The 26,071-nt window shown below is 40.3% G+C and overlaps 1 protein-coding gene across 1 annotated transcript in view; it reads left to right on the top strand.

Annotated features, from left to right (window-relative positions):
- Nucleotides 1–26,071, top strand: part of nrxn3a (neurexin 3a) — a 232,902-nt gene that overhangs the window by 97,660 nt on the left and 109,171 nt on the right. The window contains exons 6-8 of the mRNA XM_028565234.1: nt 9,200–9,501; nt 10,879–10,923; nt 13,589–13,750. Of these exons, the coding sequence (XP_028421035.1) occupies nt 9,200–9,501; nt 10,879–10,923; nt 13,589–13,750 (509 nt within the window). The remainder of the gene's footprint in view (nt 1–9,199; nt 9,502–10,878; nt 10,924–13,588; nt 13,751–26,071) is intronic.

The raw sequence follows: 26,071 nt of genomic DNA, 5'->3' as shown, positions 1-26,071 counted from the left end.
AGATCGACGACAAAGACCCTCTGGAGGCAGGCGAGAAAGGTACAGCCTTTGTGGTGGCCGCCGAAAACTGGGTTACACGACTGGAGACCGGCAACAGGTCAGCTGGGCTGGAGACAGACAACAGGGCAGCTGAGCTGGAGGCCGGCATCAGGGCAACAACAGGGTAGCTGGGCTGGAGCATGGCGACGGGGCCACTGGGGAAACAAGGGGTTGCTGAGGCATAGTTGAGTGAGAGTGGAGCTGCAGCTCAACAGACACTTGGGGCTGTTGCAGCTCAACAGGAACTTGGGATTGTTGCAACAGGGACACAGGAACTTGTGTCGACAGACCACCATCTGGAAACAAGTTGCTGGTGCTGGCAGGGCCACCGACTGGACATAGGGGATCGGAATCAGCCTGGCCAATGACTGGAAACGGGGCAGGAGTCTGATGGCCATCAACTGAACACAGGGGGCAGGAGTCGGTCTGGCCACCGACTGACACAAAATTGACACATTCAAGTCACACTATGAAGGTATCACTTCACAGCCACTATGGAGAGGAGGGATAAGAAACTAATAAATCTTTAAATATACATTTGGCATTTGAGTGTTGTATTAATATATACTTGGAAATCCAAGCCTATCCTTTAAGGAAGGACAGGCGTAAATGAGTGGCTTTTTAATGTCTTTCTTTAAACCGGTATTTGGCTTCCAGCAGTTTACTGACTGGAGGTCATAGTTAAACCTCCTGTATGTACTACATCACTGCTAATACTTAACAGATTTTTGGGGTGTTTGTGTAATAGTCTTACCCAACTCCTAACCACCATCACCATCAACACCACCTCCCCTTCACCTTTGCTATCATCATGAACCTGTAATTGAAAAGATGAGGGAATTAATGAAATACTGCTAATGCCAGAAGATGAAAAATTCAAATTAGCTGGTTATGAAAGTGCTTTGAGAGCACAGCTGCTTGGCAGTGACTCTGCCGGCTTCTGTGACCTGTAGCTCTGACAAAAAGGAACAATTTTCATCTGTGGGGAGAGGGCTAGGGAGAGACAGAGAATCAGCAGACTATTAAATGGATAATCTTGTCATTTACATTTTTCCTCTCTCTCTCTTTATTAGTTTATGATTGCGCTACTGAACCTGTGTGTTTATAACTGCAATGTTCCAAGAACCATATATTTGACCTCACAAGTCCATTGTAGATATGTTTACAGAACTCTAAGAGTCATAGAGAACAGCAGGGGAACATCACTGGGCAACATTTTCCAAGTTCTAATCCTGAACGATCAAATCCCTGAACCATGTGATCAAATCCCTTTTGAGAATGTATTTGTTTGTGCCCTATTCTTCACTTGGAAATAAATCACATTACAGAAGCTAAGGACCTCTGCATGATAATGCTTACTGGTCGTTTTGTGTTAGTTAGAAAAAATAATTAAAGTGTTTAGTTTGACTCAGTCACACATTCATTGCCGTGCTGGAAGCACTCAGAAAAGCACCAAATCCGTTACTGAAAATAATCCCCAACAAATGCACTATTTCCTCCCGTTTGAGTAACCTTTGTTTAAAACTACAGCTGTTTTGGGAAATTATTAAGGCTTTTATATTTGTGAGCCATTTTAACCAATGGGCTGGGAGCTGAATGCCACAGACAGAGTAAGAGTAGACACGTTGGTTTTGCTTCAAATAATCTGAATTGTACAACAACAGAAACACAGTTGTATGTGAAGCCTCTGTATGTGAAGGCTTACTGGTCTGCTTCCTGTAGATTTGTACACAGCACAAACTACAGTGCCAGGGTGCAATGACAACTCTATCGCATGGAGGAGAGTGCAAGTATACACATTAATGATGGTAGACAGTGGGCACATGGCTGCAGAAGAGATGACCATTCTGAGCCCTTAAAGATGCTATAACTGCCATTTCACTATACCTGCTATGACTTTGACGGGATAGTTCATGTATTTAGCATTGAACTTCCATAAAATGGGGGACTCCCAAGAGACAGATGAAAAGAAAAAAAAAAAAAAAAATGTTGAACTGAAGCAGTAGAAGTCGAGAGATATCCTGACTTTTAGGCCCTAGAATGAGTCAAGCTCCAAAAACACTGGATGTGCACATGCAATCTCCTCCTAAATGCTTTAAATATTACGTATAAGTGGAGCTGTAAACTAGAGAGCTACAAATGAATGAACCAGGGAGCCATTTTGTGCCTTTTCAATGTGTGCACTTCCTATCCACTGGCTTTGCATGAGCCCTCCTCTTTGATGGTGTGGGCGAACGACTCCATTCGATAAGCTGGAGTGCAGAAGCGTACGTGCTGTTTTACTTGTGTCTCACTCACTTCTAAATTACAGTCCCTATTCTTGAGAGAAAGGGATTATTCAACCCGACCAAAGAGAATGCTCCTCTCACTCTACTGCTCCTCTCTCTTCCCCACTCCCACCATGATGTTCACCACTGCTCTCTCTCAATATTTAAATAACAATGGAGCCCCTCTGCAAACTAACCTGTTTTCCTGCTGATGTCGTGGAATTCATCTGAAAGCACTCAAACAAGCACAACATAGCCTAATGCACAACAACACTGATGCATTGATGCTTACAGTTATTATTATTATTGTTATTATTATAATAATAAGAGAAAGACAAACCTCGTCACAAAACCCAAAAGTCAGAAAGAGAAAAGAATGTCTCTCTGACCATGGAGACAGAAAAGGCATCAATCATAGTTTCCTCAGAACAAAACTATGATTGCCTTAGGGAAAGTAGGATATGATATAATACGGTCATGTGTACGTTATGTGACAACTCAACATGACATCCGTCTGACCTATTTTCAAGTCTTAAGCATCCACCATGTGATTTGATACAACTTTCTTCTGTTTACAGAGGAGCCAAGCGAGCAGAGTATCAGTAATCAAAACTTGAATGAATGAATGAATGAATGAGAGAGAGAGAGAGAGAGAGAGAGAGAGAGAGAGAGAGTTGGAACTCCGCCCAGGAGTTTAAATGCTCTCACTTATGCCAGATCACACCTCCATCAATTGTGTGTCTACGTGTGTGTGTGTGTGTGTTTTTGTTCATCTTCAGTTATGTATTGTTTATTTTATACATTGTGTGCATCTTCTTGCTTTTGCAAAGAGTTTGTTAAACATGTCATAGTGAGTACTTTGAGACTATGAGATTTTGAGATCTTGGAACATGGTGACTTCACAACAACAAAGTCTGACAGGTCACGAAATGGGAGTAGTCAGACGATCACACAGGTTGAAAAGAAATCCCCAGCTTTGTTCAAAAGAGTTATTTTTCTTGAGGTGAAACATATCTTTACCCTTTGACTTGTTACACCTAAGAAAACTCGTAATGATTACCCTACCCTGTCAGGATGCTGTGAAATGTCTGATACTGATATGTGATATTGATGTGTTGGTTGGTCTCCCAAAGAAAGAGAGAGAGTTTATTTAAGATTTTGGCTTGTGTAATACACTTTTCATATGTTAAGTTAGGATAGGAACATCGACTTAGGACCTGAATCTGCAATGTATTTTTCCTTAATTCGGTCCTAACCCTAATTACCGTGGTTACCTGTAGTTACCATAGGATCTGCAAGGCGAGAAGCTTCTGTGATATGGCCCTGGCTAACAAATAGTTTGGTATTAAAAAGTTGATTCTGCTTTAAAATTTGTTAGCAAAATAAATAAACTCTGTTGTTAGTAATAGCTTTGTCCACATTGCATCTATTGCAAAAAGAAACCCCTTTTTTCTTTTGGCAGTCTGCAGACTGTTTTACATGCTTTGATTTCTTAACATGGGAGTCAGTCAGTCACATACAAATAAAATGGATAGAAAGGCCATTGGACGGTTTTCCGTGACACTTGATTGGTACACAACAAAATGGCGATTGTTGTAAGTTGTCATAGTGACAATTTGCGTCAGTGGGGCCGTAAACTGTGTCACAGCTCGCTGGAAGAAGAGCCGCCCGACGCAGCTCGGGAGATGTTCTTTGAGTTGCAGGGAGTGAGGAAGGACAGTTAGACCCAGAATCAGGGGGTCAGCGGGCCGCTAACTTTAGACCCATCCCGCTGTTCAGCTCATTCTCTGTAACCGATGCAGCATAAGAGTACGGCGGAACCAGCAAGCAAACCAGCCGGTGTTAGCTAGTTGGTTAACACTAGCTAGCTTTCTAACTCCGCCTTAACGTTACCGCCTCGCCACATCGTTCACGGAAAACGAGCAGAATAATCTCGTGGCGATAGCAACGTGCTTTGTGTGGATGAAGCATGAAGTTAATCTGACTCATTCAGCGGCTGGCTTTCTGCCTCGTAACCTTACTACTCCACTGCTCGTTTTTCCGTTACTGTAAAATCTTGAGCTCCGCGAATGGCCTGAAGTCGGCTTATTATCGGAAGTTTATACGTTACCATAGTAATAGTACACATAAAAATGGCTGCTGCTCTGACCATTCTGCTACGTTGATTTGAATGAAAATGGCCTTTCTATCCATTTTATTTCTATGGTCATGTCATTGCTGTCTTGCTTACAACTAGTTTAGAATGCAGCCGCAATGGCTTCTCACTGGTACCAAGAAGAGAGACAATACTGTCGGTCCTCTACTGACCTCCTTTCACTGGTTATAATATGTGTTATATCATTTATTTTAGTTTTATTTAGTATTTTAGTAATCAGTTTTTTTTTTGCACTGCCCTGATCGCAACAATCCCTATACCATGTCCAGACATGGCATATCTTTTGATTAGTAGCCTACTCCTCACCTTGAGAGAGAGAAAGAAAAACAAACAAAAGAAAGAATCAAAGAAACAAAGAAAGCTTTATCACAGTAAGAAATCAATGGGAGTTGACCCAACCAGCAGTAATATAATGACTAATATGATTTATTTATTTATTTAGCCCAGATAGGCCACTTTAGTTTGTATCTTTCACCCCATGAATATTTTGAGTATAATATGAAACCAGCTTATTTCAAATATTTGCAGATGTTCTGTTTTACGTTTTCTAATCTGAATGCTTCTGTTTCTACCATCAGCAGTGAGGTTTTTGCCCAGAATGCTGCTGTTCTCGCTGCTGCATAAACAGATACTGAACAGGCCAAATAGACATGAAAAGATTGGATCTAAGATTCTTCGTTGTTCTTTCGTATTGGAGAGCAGGGCTTTAGTGAATCTGTTACATGAGTGACACAAAATGGTCACTTAGATTTAGACAGCCATGTCTGCAAGAAAATCCACACATCATAAATCATGATGTCACTCAGTTATGTATGAGCCAATGACTTATTTATTGCAGATTTATATTCACCATTAGCCTGGTGCCACTGAGGTCTGTCGTAATATTAATGATTTATACAAAACAATCCATATTATTAATTTGTCAGAGGCTATGTAGATTTCTAAAGTGAGTATGTAGTACAAGCTCACAAAATCAGAAAATATTAGCCAACTTTGAAAAAGCCTGCCAAGAAAATGACAAGAAATCTAACAATACATTTCTTAAATTCTCACATCATTACAAACTATTTAGCTGGATTACAGTTGTATTTTGAAAGTACTAGTTATGTATACTAAGACATGAGAGGTGACATAGTATAAGGGCGCCAAATTATGCATAAGGAGGTGGGTCGGGCTGGTGAATGGGTCAAATAAACACAGAACTTTTACTCAGGAGCCCCAAATTTGTGTTGTCCTTGACGCAGTTACTTCCTTGATGCAGTTACGTCACTGTTGCCAGTATTTGCAGGATGTGATGCTGCAGCGTGTGATGGCTGGGTTCAGTAATAAACTAGTCAAAGAAAGAACTATTTATTGAAATGAATGACTACATGTTACAGTTGATGGGTACGGGCACAGAGAGAATGAGAACTGAAGGCTCTGTTAGCAACAATTAGCTCCAGTTAGCGGTTAGCTCTGGTAAGCTCCAGTTAACTCCAAATATAGATCAGCTCAAGCCCAACACACTGCCGCGGTGAGGGTGAACAACCAGCGTCTAATAAATTAAGTTTGTGGTGCTTTCACAGTGGTGTTTCTACGGTTTATCAGTAAAGTAAAGGGGGAGGTGCTGGTAACACGTGTTACGGTCACGTGTTTAAAATGATCGCCGTTGTTGTGGGAGTCATTAACAATCAACATATTCTGTCTGCAAACAAAAGAAACTGATTAACCAAACCAGAAGCTCAGTTTTACAGAAAATAAACTATGTCATATTTAATAGCAGATTTTGCAGAAAAGTTGGAGAAAAAGGCACAAATTCCAATCTTTGCCACCTGGAACATACAGCGTCCCCTTACCTTACAAATATAAGAGAGATTTACTGTGGCCATAACTTTTCCTGATGCCACTTCTCCTTGTGACATTTTTATGGATGACCTCATGCAGGAATTATCCAAGCTCATTCATCAAATAAAGGCTCCAAATGGAATGGCGTATGGATGCCATTAAAACCATTATGGGCTGATAACAGTATCCTCACATCATCCTCATTTCAGTCATAAAGAATTTCTATTAATTCTCAATTCATTACCATTCCATATTTTAGCAAAACAGCTATGACTATCTCTTTGGGTGGCTGTAATCTGGCGTTTCTGTATATCACCACTATCATATAAAACATAAGTATTATAGTCATATATTGTATGTTTGGATCCGGGTGTTTATAGAGCATAACGAAATCATTTGAAACCTGCCAATATTGATTTATTTTTCTAGTAAACTTCTGCCTTTCCTTAGCTTTTCTTTTGCATGTGTGTTTGCCATCTGAAGCAGGGCAGTGTTCTCATACCAGCCCTGCAGGTAAACTCCCTAATGGATGAACTAGCATGGTTCCACTGGCACACAGATTAAGCAGTGTTTTTCCTTGCAGTGGGTTGTAGATGAAGAGAGAGGCAGGAATGTTCTCTCATCTTAGGGGGGTCATGTTGGAGACAAGATGCAGTTTGACTTTGCTACCCCAAAAGGTAGATGAGAGGAAACTGGAAAATGTTACTTAGGGAAGACAATTTTTTTTTTGTTCTGCAGCACCATATCTTGTTCAGTGGGTTTGGATTATTTCGCCTGTCTGACAATGCTGGTGCTGTAATATGTATTACTTCAATTTTAACAGCCAAACTGATATTAACAGACTGCTTACTGGTTACTAGTGGCCAGACAACAGCAGCTTACCCTGTGATTTATGCACTCTGCATGTTACTCTGAGTGCTTAGGACACATGACTCCTTATATAGAGTAGGTGGTTATTTAGCCACATCTGAAACTAAAAAATAATGAATTAATTAGCTAGTAGGGGTGGGTCAGATAACTCATTCCATTTTGGCCAAAGGAAACCCAGAGGCTTCAAGGCTTTAGACGTATTTTCCTCAATTAGGTTCAATAAGGACATAATTATCCTCTCTTGAAAAAAAAAGCACAATAGCTGCAGTACGTATAGTACATCTGACCATACAGCTGGTACTCCCCCAACACCCCCCACCTGCACAGCCAATGTGGACACAGCTTATTCACTAAGTGTATTTCCCAGTTTATAATGTATTAAACAGCTAATTTGAAAAGGTCTGGAAGAGCGCTTTGTAAAAACATAATTCCTGTTAATTAATAATTGATTATTGTCCTATCATTGGAGGTGTTTTGACCAACTGAAATGTCAAATTGTCGTACCATCAGTGAGATAATATTTTGGGAGTGTTGTTAAAAAGAATGTGGAAGCTCTCCCAAGAGAGTTTGGGTGAGCTCTGGTTTCACTAGTCTCTAACTTTGGCCTATGTCATACTTTTATAGAGGTATGTTTCCTCATTTGTAATGTTAGTAACAACAACAAAAGGCAAGGTGAAAGCATGAGGTTGACTCTTACTGGATCTTGCAGAAATAATATGTGAATGAAATAGGACAATAACACTTTATATTAAAAATCCAGATACACGTTTTTGAAAATAGCATTATTATATTGTTGAATTTATTAAATGAAAGCAGTCCTCAATTATTTGACTTGAACGTAGCTTAACCATGTAATGTAATATGCTACAATGGCCACAATTCAGCTGAGTGACCATACACGATCCAGCCATATACTAAGTTTCAATGTAGTCTTGTTCAGTGTGGGGTGGTGGGGGGGGCTTGTTGCAGAGCACATGGAAGCACATTGTAGTGTCTTGGTGGCTGATAGATTGCTGTGTTGTGACTGAGCCCACAGTCTAGTATTTTTGCTTAAACCACAGTGAGTTAATTGAAGATGATCTCACAGATAACCACTCCTGACTGGACCATTTATCTGTGTTATCCCTCAGCTCTGCTGGGCCCATTTCAGCACATCACTGTTTCTTTCCTGTGCTTCTTTTAATAGGATCACAAATACAGTCAGTGCACCCTATCCTGGCTTTTCTCTGTGGCGTCCCTCCCATCTTTGCTTCTCTCTGTCTCATCCCAAGCATCACCACTGTGTCACAAGCCGGCTTTTTGACAGAAAAATGGCAATTTCTATCACAAGATTAGGCCTTTGATGTTGTAAGATGATAGCTATCTGCGGCTCCTTTTATTTCTCCCATTGCCTGCATTCCTCTCCGTCACGTGTTGAATATTTCTGAAGGCTCTTTTGTGGACAGTGTGGCTGTTTATTTGTCAGTCAGAAATGCCCTAAATAGCATGGTGATTATTACTTGATTCATGTTCATTTTTAATAATAAGTGGTCTTAAACTCACAAAGCTGATTTTTTCTCTTTTAATGTCCACCCACAAATTTTTGAACTGGAAAAATCAGCAACGATAAAAATTGCCACACACCTTGATCTTATAATTATTAGAACTGTTGAATTAAATGACTATGTAAAAAAATAGAAACATGTTTAAATGCCATGTCGTTTTAATAATGAAACTTTCACAGACCTAAAAGACTTAGGCTACTGACTTGCAATTGTTTTATAAAGACTTGTGACTTGACTTGGACTTGCCCTCAAAGACTCAACACCATTTGAGTCTAAACCTGGACCTTCACCAACACCATTCAAGAATAGCTCTTTTTCTGCATTTATTTGAAGCCATAATGCTGACGAAAATATTAAAATACAAACAGCTATGTATTTATTACTGTACTGTTCAATAAATAAACATATAACAGATATAGTAGGTCTAATTTGAATCTGTCATGCTGTCTGATGACTGAAAATATTCTTACACCTTTCCACTTTTTTTCTTCTCACCACAGCGAGGGAAGAGAATGTGGCCACTTTCCGTGGCTCGGAGTACTTCTGCTACGATCTTTCCCAGAACCCCATCCAGAGCAGCAGCGACGAGATTACGCTCTCCTTCAAGACGTGGCAGCGCAACGGCCTTATCCTTCATACCGGCAAGTCAGCTGACTACGTCAACCTGGCACTGAAGGACGGCGCTGTCTCCCTCGTTATCAACCTGGGCTCCGGAGCCTTTGAGGCCATTGTGGAGCCAGTCAATGGGAAGTTTAACGACAACTCGTGGCATGATGTCAAAGTGACCCGCAACCTCCGGCAGGTAAGGCACAAAGGTGGATGTGTAAAGCTTTCTTAAAGCTTGGTTTTGATGATCAATCCATTCTCACTCCCATCTAAAAAAATACGGACGCTTGGGCAGTGGCTCTCAGCGTACGCAAAAATCCCCCTTCAGCGTACGTATGGAACGCACCGGGCAGAGCAACAGCACGACCCCGGCACTGTAAAATGGCGTAGGATTAAGAGCGACAACGGTAGCGAGTAGTATGAAAGATCGAAATGCCGCATAAGGAGGTTGGTTGGGTGGGGTGGATGGGTCAAACAACACAGGACTTTTTCACCATGGTTTGTGTCGCGTTCTTGTCCCGCGTGTCACAGAAACATACATTTTATAACCCCACCCACCGTCTTTTCCTAAACTTAACTGTTCCGTTCTTGTACCACGTGTCACAGAAATGCACATTTTATAACCCCAGCCACGATCTTTTGCTAAACCTGTCCCGTTCTTGTGCCACTTGTTAGTCAGTACGTCCCAACCCCAGAGCGTTAAAAGTGACGCCAAGAGTCCTGACGCTAAAGCAGACTTTTAGCATGGATAACAAACGCCAAACGCACATGACTAAATGTCCCAATTTTACGTGATGTGAGAGTGAGAATGTGTTGTGATGGTAAAGTATAGCAGTTGAGTTGTAATATGCTAGCTAGCCAGTACCATGCTGTTAGCCAGCAACAACAGCCTGCTAAGCTTGCCGGCTTGCTAATTGTCAGTTAGATTGCTAACTTCATTTTGGACAGCCCATTCCTTCAAAGATCAACAGTGTAAAGATTGTATAATGGATGTGCAAAATCTGTATTTTGCCATTCCAGGTGTCAGAACACAGTCACTTGCACCTGTGTGCCCAAATACATGTTGACATTTACATACTCTGATTTTAACTCATATGTGAGTTAAATGCTGCACTGTAGAGGCCAGCTCTTTTTCAAAAAGAGCAGCTATCCAACATTTTCAGATTGTAGTGGACAAAACACAGTTACATTTATTTCACCCGGTACAAATCCATGAAATATATTTATGCCTTGGTCGGCCTGGGAGCTCTCTACAACAGACACACTTTTGAGAAAGTCACTACAAATGTTTGAACCTCGGTAAGATGGCCATCACAAACACCAAATGCTCTTTTGAAACAAAGGCATTTGCCCTGATTTCTTTTCCCAGCCGTTAAAACAGTTTCCACCTGTTAACCTCTACCATGGTCTGTAAATAAGTAGCGACTGAAGGAATAAAATGAACCATTGTTCACTAATGTGTGTACTAACTCCCTAACTTTTCATTCAACTTTTTTGTTTTTAATTTGATATACTTTAATGTATTAACAAACCCACTGCATTCATTTCTTACCTACCCCACCTTTCTGCAAAGCAAAAAAGCATGGGACGCGCAATGGTAAACATACTCCATCTTATGGTAGATATCATTTTTATTGTCATTTTTTGGTTTGCTGTGTACTTCTCCCCTTTCTCTTTTTGGACTTCAGTAAATCAAGATCCCATTCCCAAAAAAGAATGGATTTTTTTAGCTTTCACGTTGGCTTCATTTTTCCTGTCCTTCTATTATTCACCTGGTTCATCCACTCATGTTGCTTTTCTGCTTTTTTCTTCCTCTTTTTTTGTCAAACCACTTTTGTTTCTCTGGGGTTTTACTGAATCTGCTTCCAGATTTCAGATTTCAGATTTTCAGATTAAATGTTTTTGGTGATGATATTGTGGACACTGCCAGACTCATATTAAAGACAAAGACAAAGACAAAATCCACACTGGAACTCAGACAATTGTGTCCTGTGTATGGTCTGAAATGGTCTGAATCGTCCTTACACCAGACTCTCATTTTCATTCACACTCCTGAACAAGTAAAAATACGAGGCAACCCACATTGCAGTAGAACACTGGATAACAACCTATTCTACCAGGGCTCAAAATACTTTTTTCTTCGTGCATGCACTTTTAAAATTACCAGCACCAAAATGTTTATTTGGGAATAAAAATGAGAATTATTGCTTAAATGTGAGATTTAATTATTACTTTTGCAATATGTGAGAAACAATTTTTAAGTTGAGGTTAGATTGGGCAAATTTGTACTCTTTATTGTAATTACATAGAGACTAGGGTAGTTTCAGCTATAACAATGTTTCATATCTTATAAATTAATCATATTATGTTTTTGTAGAGTAACTGGTTAAATACATGTAGTAGTGAAGAAATATATAGAAGCATAACATGAAATACTTAAGTACAGTAGATGTACCTGAATATTGTAGTAAAGTACAGTACTTGAATGAATGTACTTAGTTACTTTCCACCTCTGCTGGTAAGACTTTCACTTCCAATAAAAAGCTTGTCAAAGATTGGAGGTTTTGTGGTTTTGGTTGTGTACTCTGCCATTTTGTGTCCTTCATGTTTGCATTCAATTTTGTGTGGTGTCATACTAAATCCTCCCTCCTCACCTTTGATTTGTGTTTTTTTCAGCTCCTGCATGTTACTTCTGTTATATTTATTAGTTTCTTTCCTCCCTCACATATTTAAAACACAAAAGGAGATAAAAAAAGAAGCAAACCACATGGTTTGTGCATTATGAGTACTACATGAAGATTAATATCAGTGCATGTGTGTTAGGCCTAGTCCACATGTACGCTGGTCACTTTGAAACTTGTTTTTTTCCCTCCTTCGTTCTCAGAAAAATCCCATCCACACATGCAGTGTTAAAGGTACCATGGCATGAAAATTTCACTTTATGAGGTTTTTTAACATTAATATGAGTTCCCCCAGCCTGTCTATGGTCCCTCAGTGGCTAGAAATGGTGATAGGTGTAAACCGAGCCCTGGGTATCCTGCTCTGCCTTTGAGAAAATGAAAGCTCAGATGAGCTGTTTTGGAATCTTCTCCTTATGAGGTCATAACAAGCAAGGTTACCTCCCCTTTCTCTGCTTTGCCCGCCCAGAGAATTTGGCCAACCTATGAGAGAGAGACATCATGGCTTTCAAACGAGAAAAGTGGCAGTTGGTCAAGGCCACACCCCCACCCTCCATCTTGCCCCTCCCACTCTCCTCCTCAATAGCTTCAGACACAGAAATGGCACATCCTAAGGAAAGCTCATTGTGGGACTGGCTCTAGTGGCTGTAGTTCTGCACCAAAGCTGAATTTCGGGAAAGAGACTTCAGATACAGTATTAGGGGACCACTAAGGTAGATATAAAAGCATCCAAAGAGTACCATGTCATGGGACCTTTAAGAAAAGTCTCCACCCATATGAGAATGCAAAAACACAATTGAGGCGCTGTCAAGAGCATACATAATCAGGAGCAATATAAACCCTGAAGAAAAAGATGCTAATCAGAAGCCTGAAAAAATGATTTTTTTAGGCTTTTTTAACCCTAACCCTAACCCCTAACCCTAAAACAAAGACGTTGGCTTTGTAGTGGCAGTGTTGGATTATGTAGCAGTGACAACACAATGGAAGAGTAACTGTACATTTATGTGTAAATATGTAAAAAGTCCTACTAGCAAGCCTGTCACCAGCACTATTTTGGCCACGTCTTCCATTGCAAAAAATGTCGCCTCATTTGTGTCACACTCTGACGTTACAAGTCACAAGCTCTGTTTTGCCTGTCTACACGACAACACCAAAACAAAGTTTCTAAAAATCTTCACCCTGGTCAGAGTTTTCCAAAATCTCTGTTTTCAGTGACCTAAAAGGCTTTTTGCGTGTGGAAGAAAGGCCAAAGTGTTTAAAAAAAATACCTGTGTATGTGTGGACTAGGCCTTAGTATTAGTGTCTGTGACTAAATTTACCCAGTTTTCATCTTTCTGTTGACATTTTACTAACTCTTCATACCTATCAACAGTTTCAACTCCCACAATTAGCATCTACTAAAGTACATAAAAAATAAAGGAAATGATGGGCTGTCAGAATTACTATTTGTTCTCTCTGATCCATAAATAAACAATAAACACATCACCAGGTCTGAGATTAATAATCACACCGACCTGAGTGAGTAAGAAAACTAGGCCACCTTCTATCCTGGAAATCCAAGTATACGTTTTATTTCTACATTCACTATTCATCCCTTAATGTCAGGTGACAATATCCGTGGATGGGATTCTGACCACTACGGGTTACACCCAGGAAGACTACACCATGTTGGGCTCTGATGACTTCTTCTATGTGGGTGGCAGTCCCAGCACCGCTGACCTGCCTGGATCTCCAGTCAGCAACAACTTCATGGGCTGTCTCAAGGAGGTAGGGTACCTGATTCATTGTTTACTGTTTGTTGGCGTGAAATGTGGCACCGGCCTGATCATTACTTGCTAAACAGCTCATTTGTCCATGCTGTCTCTGAGAAATATATCTGGCTGCTAGATGTTTCACATTCTTTACCAGCTAGTGACTTAACATTGCCTGTGTACTGTTTGGTGCCGGTCAGGTAGTGTACAGGGGGCTTATAAGAGCTTGTTTGCTGCAGTGTCTGAAAGTGGGATTGATGAAAGCAGTGGCATTCATCCATATGATGAATCTACATGTCATTAAGAGCCTGTCAGTCCAATGGCTGATATTGTGCAGAAGATATCCCAGCTGCCTGGAATAATCTCCCCCTTTACTATTCTGTAACCTTAATCAGTCGTTTTGGTGTCTAAACTTTTTATTGGCTAAATTTAACTGTGAAGCAAGCTAACGTGAAGGGGGGAGAGATTTTGGGTAGGGAGGAGATTTTCGGCACAAACACCGGTAACGTTATGAGACGTATGGATAGCCGCTGTTCTGACTCAGGTGCCTGGGATCTGATATGGTCTCTTTTGCCGACTTAACCCAGTGGTTCTCAAACGTTTTCTACCATTCCCCCCTTTGGAGGAAGACAATGTATGTTCATTTTTTATATATTATATGAATGTTTCCTGCACAACACTAACACTACTGTTCTGCTGTGAAAAACATTCCAACCTCAAAACATTAGTTCCACATCACTTTTCCCTTCTGGTCACTCGCGCCCCACCTGTAATGACTCTGCGCCCCACAGGGGTACGCCACACACACACACACACACACACACACACACACACACACACACACACACACACACACACACACACACACACACACACAGACACACACACACAGAGTACACACAGAGTACACAGAAAACACAGCATTAAGGAGAAGGAGGAAGTGGTGCAGTAGCCATTTAATCCCCCTCTGGCCTACTTCCTGCTCTGTGCCATGCTGGGCAGGTTTGCGATTCCCCTCCTCCCCCCCCCCACACACACACACAGAAAAACGCACACCTAAGCATCCACATTAGGTTGGAGTCCTTTATTTCCTCATCACGACACAGAGATATGAGGGATAAACACATAACAAATAGAAGAGACACACAAACACATTTCCATGTGGTGTTTTGCACACACTCACACCAGGGTTATTATAGTAAAATAGAAAATAAGCAGTGAAAAATGCTTTTAGTAAACTGGAACTATATAAAAATGGGACACTTGTGTTTCTATTAGAACATGTTTACATGCTTTAATGCTCAAAATGTTTTTTTATTATTACCTGTATTCACCCTTTGTCTGAGACACTCTGTTGGAGCACCTGTGTCTTTAAGGCCCCTCTCCTGAAAAAGCCTTGCGTTCCTACTGCGTCCCAGCTCCGGCGATCCGCAGCCCTCCGGAGCAGATATGCAGAGCTTCTATTTTTGCCAGAGAGCTCCGCAGCAATTCAGCACACGGCAGATAGTGCGGGACAGGAAGTCGAGCAAAGAAACAAAATAAAGATCCGGTTAATTTTCAAAATAAAATACACCGTGCTCACGGCGGATCATATTTCCCTGCACTACACCTTGAAAACGCAGCACAGAGCTGTTTCCCCTCTACTCCTCTGGATGGAAACTAACTGTTGTTGGTTTTGTGGTTCTATTCTACCTGAATTCGCGACTCATGACTACAGCTGTCAGTCATGGCCGCAGCCGTGCTGCAAAAAATCCGGACCTAGTGGGTATTGACGGACGGTGGCGCACGCAGCAGACACGCAGCGGAGCCGGTCCGCAGCCATTCTGCATTCATTGTTACACAACGAGACATGTTTGAGAAGGAATCTGATCCAAAATCGGGGAGAAATTAACATCAGCAGCCAGAATTAAAGCTTTCCCTGGGGTTAGCATGTAGCTAGTTAGCAGTGGACTGTAATGAAGTAGAGCAGCACTTTCTACCATAAAAAATCACCGTATCTAAACCAAAAACTATACAACTGGAAATTGGGGAGAAAATATCATGACTCTATGATTCTCTTTGTTTCGAAGAAACAACAACAAACTTCGAGCTAGCGAACATGCTAAAAATGTCAAAGTTTGAAGAAAATGTTTGCAACCAAGCAGGCCTGCTTGTTCTTTTGGGGAATTATTGTAAAGATTTACAAAGTAAACTAAAATGAAAATAAGCAGGGAGAAATATTTTTAGTAAACTGAAACGGAATTAAAACTAAATCCTTCAAGAAACTAAACTGAATCTACTCTATTACCAGGTTATAAAAACTAATAAATATAAAATAAAAATGAACATAAATCATTTCAGTTTTATTTTTTTAGCTATAATATATCACTACTGAAAAAAAGAAGACAGCGTGAATTTACGTAAACTCTTATGACATTGAACCACAGAAAGTGATCTAAGTAGCGCAAAGATTTCAAATTAAAGATCACGGCCATTCTCCAACCATATATTTTGTATGTACAATTTGTAGCTACATACTTTTGATACATTTTACCTGGCCCTAACTAAAACTACTGTAAAAGTAAATATATAAAAAAACGAAATACTCTAACTCTCTACTCTAACTAAAATTAAATATTCAAAATTAAAATAAAATTTAAAAAAATCATTGAAAATGTAAAAACTATTATAACCAGAGGTGTCAAGTAACGAAGTACAAATACTTCGTTACCTTACTTAAGTAGAAATTGTGGGTATCTACTTTACTGGAGTAATTATTTTACAGCATACTTTTTACTTCTACTCCTTACATTTTCACGCAATTATCTGTACTTTCTACTCCTTACATTTAAAAAAAAGCCTCGTTACTCATATTTCAGTTTGGCTTGTTTTCATTCCAGCTCGTCAGTCATCGTTCAAAAAAACACACACACAAAAACCCCTATCCAAATCGCTCCATCCGAAGAGAGTGAATTTGATTGTGGTTGGATGAGAAGGCTCCTGAGAGTAGATGTCACCGCTCAGGAGGCCGCGAGAGGGGGCTGGCTATGCCTCTCTTGTCTGCCGCCCTTTTTATGATCTCCGGCAGGTCCATAAAAAGAGCCTTGGTGGTGGAGAGTGGAGCCACCTGCGGCAGAGGGGAAGACCGCTGAGGCGGTGCCCCTGGCCGTTCTGGAGACGGGGAGAGCCGTAGCGGAAAGGCATCGATCCCTGTCCCCAGATCCAGTCCTCCCAGTGGGGAGGAAGGAAAACCGGTGAGAGAGTCGTCGTTCGGGGGAGACGAGTCATCGGACTCGTGCCCGTCGAAGACGCCCTCTTCCAGCGGTTCCAGGGCGTCGACGGTGTCGCGTCGGTCCGCCCAGCTGCCGTCCCCCTCTCCGTTGACCTCAAAGGCCAGAAAAGCGTCCGCCCGCCGTTGACGCTCTTTAGAAGGCAGGCGGGCGCAGAACGGGCAGGAGGCGTCGGAGGTGAGAGCCTTGCCGGCATGAGAGGCGCTGAGGCAGGTCTCGCAGCGGGGGTGGAGGTCCGGCGAGAAGATGTAGCCGGCCTCGCAGGAGGGGCAGAGGCGGACGCCGCTGGAGCTGGTAGTTTTCATTACTTTCTTCATAACTGCTCTTGCTTGAAGAAAAAGTGGGAGCAGAGCAGCGGGTCCGAACTGTTTTTATACAGTAATTGCGGACGTAGCTGAAGCCCGTGCGGCACGCAAGGGCGGGAAAGAAAATCTTCACGACTGCGCATGCGCGAAGGGATAAACCCATAGCGTGGCTTAGAGGGCGAAGCCTATACGAAATAGAACATAGCTATTCCGACACCCTATTGGTTTGTAGGCGATCCATAACACCTGCACAGACCCGGTGCTAATACGCCACCGGTGCCTTAACGACCGTTATCTACCGGACCGAATAGCAACACGGATTTCGGTGCCTTAGGTGCCTGCGCGATGCTCCGAAAACGGACATTAGAGGGAACTGAACATCGCCGCACGGGACGCTAGTCAACAGTTGGAAGCAGGTTAGCCTAGCGTTAGAGTAAACATGATAAAATGCTGAGCGCTAAACGGTGTAAAAGTGTGTCTATATTTCACTGGAGAGGACTCTGACACCAGACTGTAGCTGCCGTTGTCTGAAAAACACAGAAGAGATGTAGCCTACGTGTCACCTTTTTCAGCCCTTCTGAGTTTGCAGGTATGATTTTAATATACTGTAACATTATTATAGTCATATGATTTTGTCCCCGCGTTTTAGAGTTAAGCTGTTGTCCTTAATGGCATTTCCCCCCCCCATCAGGGGTCTTGAACGTTTTTAAGCCAAGGACCCCTTTACTTAAAGTGAGATGTAGCAGGGACCCCCTACATATTGTATGAAATTAAGTTGCATATTAAACTGGGCCTACAATAACTGTTAGGGTAACCTAAAGCCTTCTTACATACCTTTTTTCATAAGCTATTAAAATATTAATTGTTGGCATGACTTTATAAATCATATTTTAATGTTACATATGTGGCACAGTAAATCTAGGATTAACTGTATCTGTGGGCTGATATCTTAGTGACTACCTTACCTATAGGCCAGTAAGCCTATCATCAGTGGGAATTTATATTTGCTAATAATATGTTGGAATTATGTTAAGGCATTTTATTTTTATTTTTTTTAAAGACTCAAAAATGTACAATAATTTGGAGGCCCCCCTGCAATGACTCTGAGGACCCCCTGTCGAAGATCTCTGCCTTACATTACTTTTACTTTTATACTTTAAGTAGTTTTGAAACCAGTACTTTTACACTTTTACTTAAGTAAAAAGCTTGAGTTGATACTTCAACTTCTACAAAAGTCTTTTCAAACCCTAGTATCTATACTTCTACTTGAGTAATGAATGTGAATACTTTTGACACCTCTGATTATAACCTTGGGGCATCGACAGTGTATCATTATAGATATTACAGAAAATGCAGAAAAGCATAATAGATCTCCTTTAAGGCCATGTATTTTGTATGTATATATAGCTACACACTTCTGAAACATTAAATCTGGCCCTAACAAAAACAAACTACTGTAAAACTATAAATAAATAATAATAAATATATAAATAATAAACATTTTTGTAAAACTGTAACTTAATATAAGATGGGTTTCTTTCCCAGGAAATACGTCTAATGTTTGTGACGACAGTGACAGTGAACTGCGGCTAGGGCCGCATTTCTTCAGTCCGACTGAGCCCGACCACAACGTGACACACATTCTGCTTTTAATGTCCAAAACCCGGCCTGAGCAGGTATTGTAAAGTGAAGCACTGAGTTTGTGTTACACTGTCTAGAGTGCGGCTCGGGAGGTAAACACCTATTTCTGTCCATGTGTCAATGTTAATAACTGATGACTGATTGCAGAAGGCAGCTAATTTTTGGTTAGCTAGATGTGGTCAACATAACGTTTCTCTCGGCTAATTGTGTGGTCGGTTAGTGTTCCGTGTTGTTGTCATGTGGTTAATGTTACTGTTGGGTAACGCAGCTGGCTGGATTGGGTCTTGAGATAGATTATATAATGGTATTTAAGCATGATTTATGCTTTTGCGTTAAATTTACACTGTGGCTACGTACGAAGGTACGTGGAGGCACGAATCCTATGGCGTAGGCTGACGTCACTTCTCAATAAAATGTAACTTCACGTCGCGGCGACGCACGTCTCTTGGCTGTGGCTTGTTAGCATTGTAGTTCCCCGACTCATTTCCTGGTTCTCCTTCTCCATAAACAACATGAAATCAAGGAGAGGGTTAACTTTTCCTGCTACAGATTTCCCACCGTGGTCAGAAAGAACAGGCGAGACACTTTGTTTCTCTCAATAAGACTCTAGAGTCGCTACTTGGTCCAAAACTAATCACCATCACTCTCACTCGCTCTACCACACACTCCCCCCACATATACATGCCGGCCCTGCTATTCTCTTACTTCTCTTAAAGAGATCGATGCTCACACCAACGCACAAGTATAAACTTCATGCCACTTACGTAGGCTACGGCGAAAGCTCAGCATGGAGCCTCCGCAGAACCATAAATCAGGTTTTAGGAGTGAAGACGAACACTTCTCCTTGTTGTTACCCACACGGTATGTTTACACCTGATTGAGTGGAATCAAATGTTTATAGTAATATTATTAACTATGCCATAACGTTTAAGTTACTAATCGTACCTTTGAGCTAAGTTAGCATAGCAATGTTTGCTGGTCATAAATTATCTGTTTAACAGACTAATGCTGTTGAGAGCTAATGTTGGCAATCAGCAACAACTTTGACTTAGAACTCAGCTGGTCCGATGGTAGCTAATGCTAAAATTACATAGTTGACTGACATTTCTGTAGTTTACCTATATAATAATGTAGTCGTACATTTGGGTTATCCCAGTAGTTATGACATCATGTCACATCTATGGTTTTATATCTATATTTCGTCTTTCCCGTAAAGAGAATGCTATGTAACCATGGTGACGGTGCACCATCTTGGGGGGATAAAATGGATAACAACTGTTTGTGAATGAGTTTTATTAGTGAATTAACAGCCACGGAGGTGTGCAGCCACAGAGAGAATCTACTGGCCTTGTCATTCCAGAGATTCCTACAGTTAATTTTAATTTTTATGGTATTCATGGTAATTTATTTACTTAAATGTGATTACAATTTATTTTATTTAAATGCGACAATTTCATCTAAAAAATTCTAAAACATGATTCAAAAGATTTTAAATCATCAGCCTACCTTGATTTATTCAATGCATTTTTATTATCATTATTTGAAAATAAAATAATTTTCTTAAAACAAGATTTGGTATCCGAAATGTATTTTTCTAAAAATGTAGTCTTGAAAAGAGTCGTCTTATGGTAACAAGTGGTTATCTTATATTCGGGCCAATGTGGTAATTGAAAATTCAAAACTATAATAACCTTGACTCACACAGTTCCTTAATAAAACTTCAGTTACAATGTTGATTTATGAATTCAGTAATCTGCAAATCAAGCAGCACAGGGATATGAAAACAGGCTGCAGCATATGTCACATATGCATTCATCATTTTCAAATAAATGCATGTTTGCTACCAAAATAATGTAGCACACTAGTAAATTATCTTAAACCATATTGATTAAAGAGCCCTCATATATGAATATCACATACAACAGCGGACATGTGTAAATTGTTTGTATGTAAATAAAGAGGATTTAGTAGTTCATACTTTGCTTTGACTTAATTGGGAATACATTTTTACCTTTCACCTTTAAAGACTTTTAAATTGTTAGTCAATTATTATAGCTGCATAAAGGTTTTTTGTCATCAGCAGTTCTTAAAAGAGTACTTAACAGATTGCCAATTTAACAGTGCACTCCTTTAACTGTCAGACTCACAATAGACCGTAAAAACAAAAAAAGGGATCAAGACAGATGCAGCCAAATCAGGGATATTGTCTTTTTTATTCCAAACATTCATCTTTCATGTCAAAACCTCATATCTACATTACCCACAATGTTGTCTCGCATTGCCAGACCTTACTCCACAGCGCTGCTGAGGAACATCTGGCTCCTCAACACATACATTTCTGGACAGGAGAAAAAAATGCTCTGGGTTGTTTGCATTTTTTTAAACCAATCACAATCATCTCGGGCGCCGCTAAGCTGCAGACACAGCACAGTGGATCTGTAAAATAGTCTCTGGAAACTTTTTTTGGTGGAACCTTTGCACTCCACAAAAGAAAACGCCACATACAATATTAAATGAAGTTAACTGTTCACACAATACAGTAACATGACCTATTTAAATTAGCTGAATACATGGTTAAACATCATTTATTTATTTATTTATTTATTCAGGACAGTGCACATTAATGAACAATCTAACATTTCTGTACAGACTGTAAATGAGCCTGGTTATAGCATAAATGCTAATTTTCACCTGTAGTCCCGAGGCAGGAAAACAACAACATACAAAATAATGCAAAACAAAAGAATATGACAATATACAATATCAAGCAAGAAACACATTAGCACACATTTGCTCTTACCAGTGTATTGCACTTTGTAACATTACTTTGTCCACATTTTCTACAAAACACGAAATTTTCAACGTGTAGTTTGCTAGCTCAAAGTTTGTTATTTACTGAAATGAACGGAGATTTGCAAGGTGAGGAACTGGCGATTCCAGCAATTATTTGGTAAATGAACTGTCGTTGATCCGGACTACCCACAATGCAACTCAGGTGTGACATCTCTTGAATCAATTCATCAGACTTCATGCAGCTCGTTCACCTGCGACTAGCGAACCTCGCTATGAACGGCTCTTTTTAAATTCTGATTGATTGTGGCAAAATCTGAAGTGCTTTATATATTTAATTTTTAAGCAGGACTAGGGAATTCATCCTGGATGGATATAGATACCATAGACTCTGGGAATAAGAGTTTTCCAATTGTGTCAATCAGTTGACAAATAAGTGGGAACAATTCTGTTCAGAAAGCATTATCTGTTCACATTCATATCATCCTGTCACACACTGGTTAGTTATTGCAAAGCTTCAAAGTCAGAAAACGGACTGCCTTTCATTCCCCACAGAACAAAATAATACACAGATACCCAGGCATTCATTTATGCACACTGGTCACAAACACAGTCTGAAAGATTTTCATCATACCTACTCCCTCATTAAGTCACACACATTCTGCCCACCTCCTAATCTAAACCCACCTACCCACACATACATAGCACCCACCAACTCTCCATCTGTTTGCTGTCCAGCACCCTCGCGTCCTCCACTCCCTGCCATTAGGGCTAATTTGCCTGCTGCCAATGCTCTTGTCCTCACCATCCACAGAGCAGCGTTATGGATAAATGTTTTGTTACCATGGCACCAGGTACTGGTCACCATTGGAAGCCCCCATGGCTGGCTGCCCCACGCTTATTATGCCTTTTATAAGCCAGCAATTACAGAGAAAGCCTACATCTCAAAAGCCTACAAAATACATAATGGCCTACAATAACACATAATTGCTATCATTGTTATTGTCATTACACCTCCATCAACCACTCATATGGAGACTTCTGGCTGTGCCTATATGACTGTAGCCAACAAAGGAACATAAATGATGAGTTCACAGACTGAACATTAAGGATGAGCTAAACAGCATCGAGTAATTCTCTCAGTTTCCTCTGGTAGTAACAGTACTTTGTTACTGTAATTAAATATTTGTATAGCATTTGTACCACTAATGAGTATTATTCTGTCTGATTTCTCTTCCACTACATTTAAAAAACGTTCTCCTACTTAATAATAGTGTGCTTTTTATTTTTACAGTATCTGTAACTTATTTTTTACAATGTATGATTAAAAAAATTACAATTTACAATTTTATATACAAAATAAATTTGATCATAAAATAGGATGCATTGTTATAGATTAAACTCCTTAACAGTATCTGTAGTTAGTGTTTATAAACAGGTAAATGTAGCTTCAATACAGTTAAAAGCTGCATACACAATCACGAATCAGTAAAAATAATCCAGCAATATAATACTAGCATTCTGCTGCGGTCATTCTGGGGATGTCACAAAACCAGAATTGTAGTAGTCGATACCAATGCCAGTGAAATTCGATTTTTGATACTCCATATATAAGGGCTGTCAAAATGAACGCGATAATAACGAGAAAACACAAAGTCCTTTTAACACCACACATTTTTATGATTCACGATCAACGCACACACATTCTGGGATTTTGGCCTCGGGCTAGTGTGTGAAGTCAGGAAGCGATGCAGCAGTAACGTCTTATGTGGCTAGGAGAAAAAAAGCTCCTTGAGCATAAATGGATAAAGAAAAGGGTCTTTTAAATGGCAAGTTCAGTTTCAAAGCCCTTCCATATGGTTCTCTTGACAAAATAAAGTTATTTGCATGTTCTGTCGATGTGAATTGAGTTATAATAATATACATTTGCATAAAGCAAGCATATTTGTCCACTCCCTTGTTGAAAGGAGCATTAAAAACTTAAAAAATATCCCTTTTATAACAGATAAAAATTGTGTGATTTATCGCAAGTTAATTAAACTTAGCACAAAAAGTAAGGAAATTTGTGTTTGGTAGATTATTTCTCTGTGATAACAATGCTTTTTGGCAATAAACCTTATACCAAAAGAAAGAAAGCCTGTTTAGTTTCCTTTCAAATGGTGCCCCATTTGTAAGAAACATGCATTTATGGGATGAGCAGCAGAGCTGAGTATGTGGGTTGCGCCCATGAAAAATTTGCCAAATCGTCTCTGACAATGCCAAACAGCTTTTTTTTGCTGTTGCTATTGACTCTTGTTTTGAGCTTCTGGTACCCCCTGTTTCTGCAACCAGTGGCAATCCCATGTCTCCACAGTCTGGGACCAAACTCTATCCTCCAAGATGACAATGCTCGTCCCCACAGGGCGGGGTTTATCAGAGACTACCTCCAGAATGTGGGAGTGGAGAGGATGGAATGGCCTGCCAGCAGTCCTGACCTCAACCCCATTGAACACTTGTGGGATCAGCTTGGGCGTGCTGTTTGTGCCAGAGTGGCCAACACAACCACGTTGGCTAACTTGCAACAAATGCTAGTTGAAGAATCGGATGCCATCCCAAAGCAGTGTGTGACCAGCATGAGGAGGAGGTGCCAGGCTGTTGTGGCTGTGTATGGTTCTTCCACACGCTACTTAGGCTCCTGTTTATGAAATTAATACATTGTTAAATTGCCAATATGTATTATTTCTTCAAACTTCAATCGTCCAATGCACCAAACGAGTCAATGGTAGAATAAGCTGTTTGGCATTGGCAGAGAAGATGTGGCAAATTGTTCATGGGCGCAACCCACATACTCAGCTTTGTTGCTCATCCCACAAATGCATGTTCCTTACAAATGGGGCACCATTTGAAAGGGAACTAAACAGGCTTTCCAACGGTATGAGACTTATTGCCAAAAAGCATTTTTACCACAGAGAAATAATCTACCAAACACAAATGTCCTTACTTTTTGTGCTAAGTTTATATACATATATATATATAGGACAAATTAAAGTGATAGTAACAAATTAATGCAAATTCCTTTTAACGGCAATCATTTTTTGACGTGTGATCAATGCACGTGCATTCTGTGATTTTGCTCCGTAGTTTGGGAAATCAGGAAGCCATACGCTGTAAAACAAACCTCCTTGAGCAGCAATGGATAAAGAAAAGAATCTTTTAAATGGCAAGTTTAGTTTCAAAGCCCATCCAGATGGTCTCTGAACAATGCATGTACTGTCAATATAAATTGAGTTACCAATGAAATTGTAGAGTCTCAAATACCACTTGAGCATTAAAAACGTATCCCTTTTTAGTACATTTAGATATATTAATTAATATTTTATATATATATATATATATATATATATATATATATATATATATATATATATATATATATATATATATATATATATATATACATATAGCAACCTCCCAGAACAAGACCCACTAAACATAATGTTGGCAGACATCCAAGAGTGTATCACATGAAGAGCTGGACAGCACCATGGCCTGATATGTTCACACCTACTGGCTAAAGAAGCTGACTGCATTCCATGGACGCTGCTGCTTAGAAATGGGACCCACCCGGAGTTGTTAACCATGGGCTGGACAGTCCTGATCATAAAGGACCTTCAGAAGGGAGCAAATCCTACCTGCCAATAGCCTGCCTTTGCACAACATGGAAGCTCCTGTCAGGTATCATTGCAACTAAGATGAGTAGGCCCATGGCTCAATACATGACTGGGGCCCAGAAATTAATTTGCATAATCCCCAGGGTAGCCAAACACCAGCTACTGGTTGGCAGAGCAGTCATTGAGACTGTAAGAACAAACAGACTGCACTGCCTGGATCATCATGAAAGCAACACAAAAAAGCCTATGACTCGATGCCGCACTCATGGATACTGGAATGCTTGGAACTGTACATCATCAACAGGACACTACAAGCAAGAACTCAATGGGACTGTGAAGACGACTCTAGAGGCCAACTCAAATCCAATCGCACAGGTTAACATCAAGTAGGGCATATACCATATTTACTGTCCTAACTGTTGTTCTGCATAGGGCTGAACCCCTCAGTCAGATCATCAGTAAGTGTGGCTATGGATACTGGCTCTGAAGTGGAGTGACCATCAGCCACATCCTATATATTGCTGACATCAAATTGTATGCCAGGAATGAGCCTGACATTGACTCACTGATCCACATCACAGGGATCTACAGCAACAACATCAGAATGTCATTCCAACTAGATAAGTGTGGTCAGATGGTATCAAAGGAAGGTAATATTATCACAACTGAAGGGGTAGAACAG

The sequence above is a fragment of the Perca flavescens genome, chromosome 20 (genome assembly GCF_004354835.1).
Source record: "Perca flavescens isolate YP-PL-M2 chromosome 20, PFLA_1.0, whole genome shotgun sequence".
NCBI classification, from domain to species: domain Eukaryota; kingdom Metazoa; phylum Chordata; class Actinopteri; order Perciformes; family Percidae; genus Perca; species Perca flavescens.
Note: the sequence above shows the minus strand (reverse complement) of the source record. Positions and strands in the feature narration are given on the sequence as shown.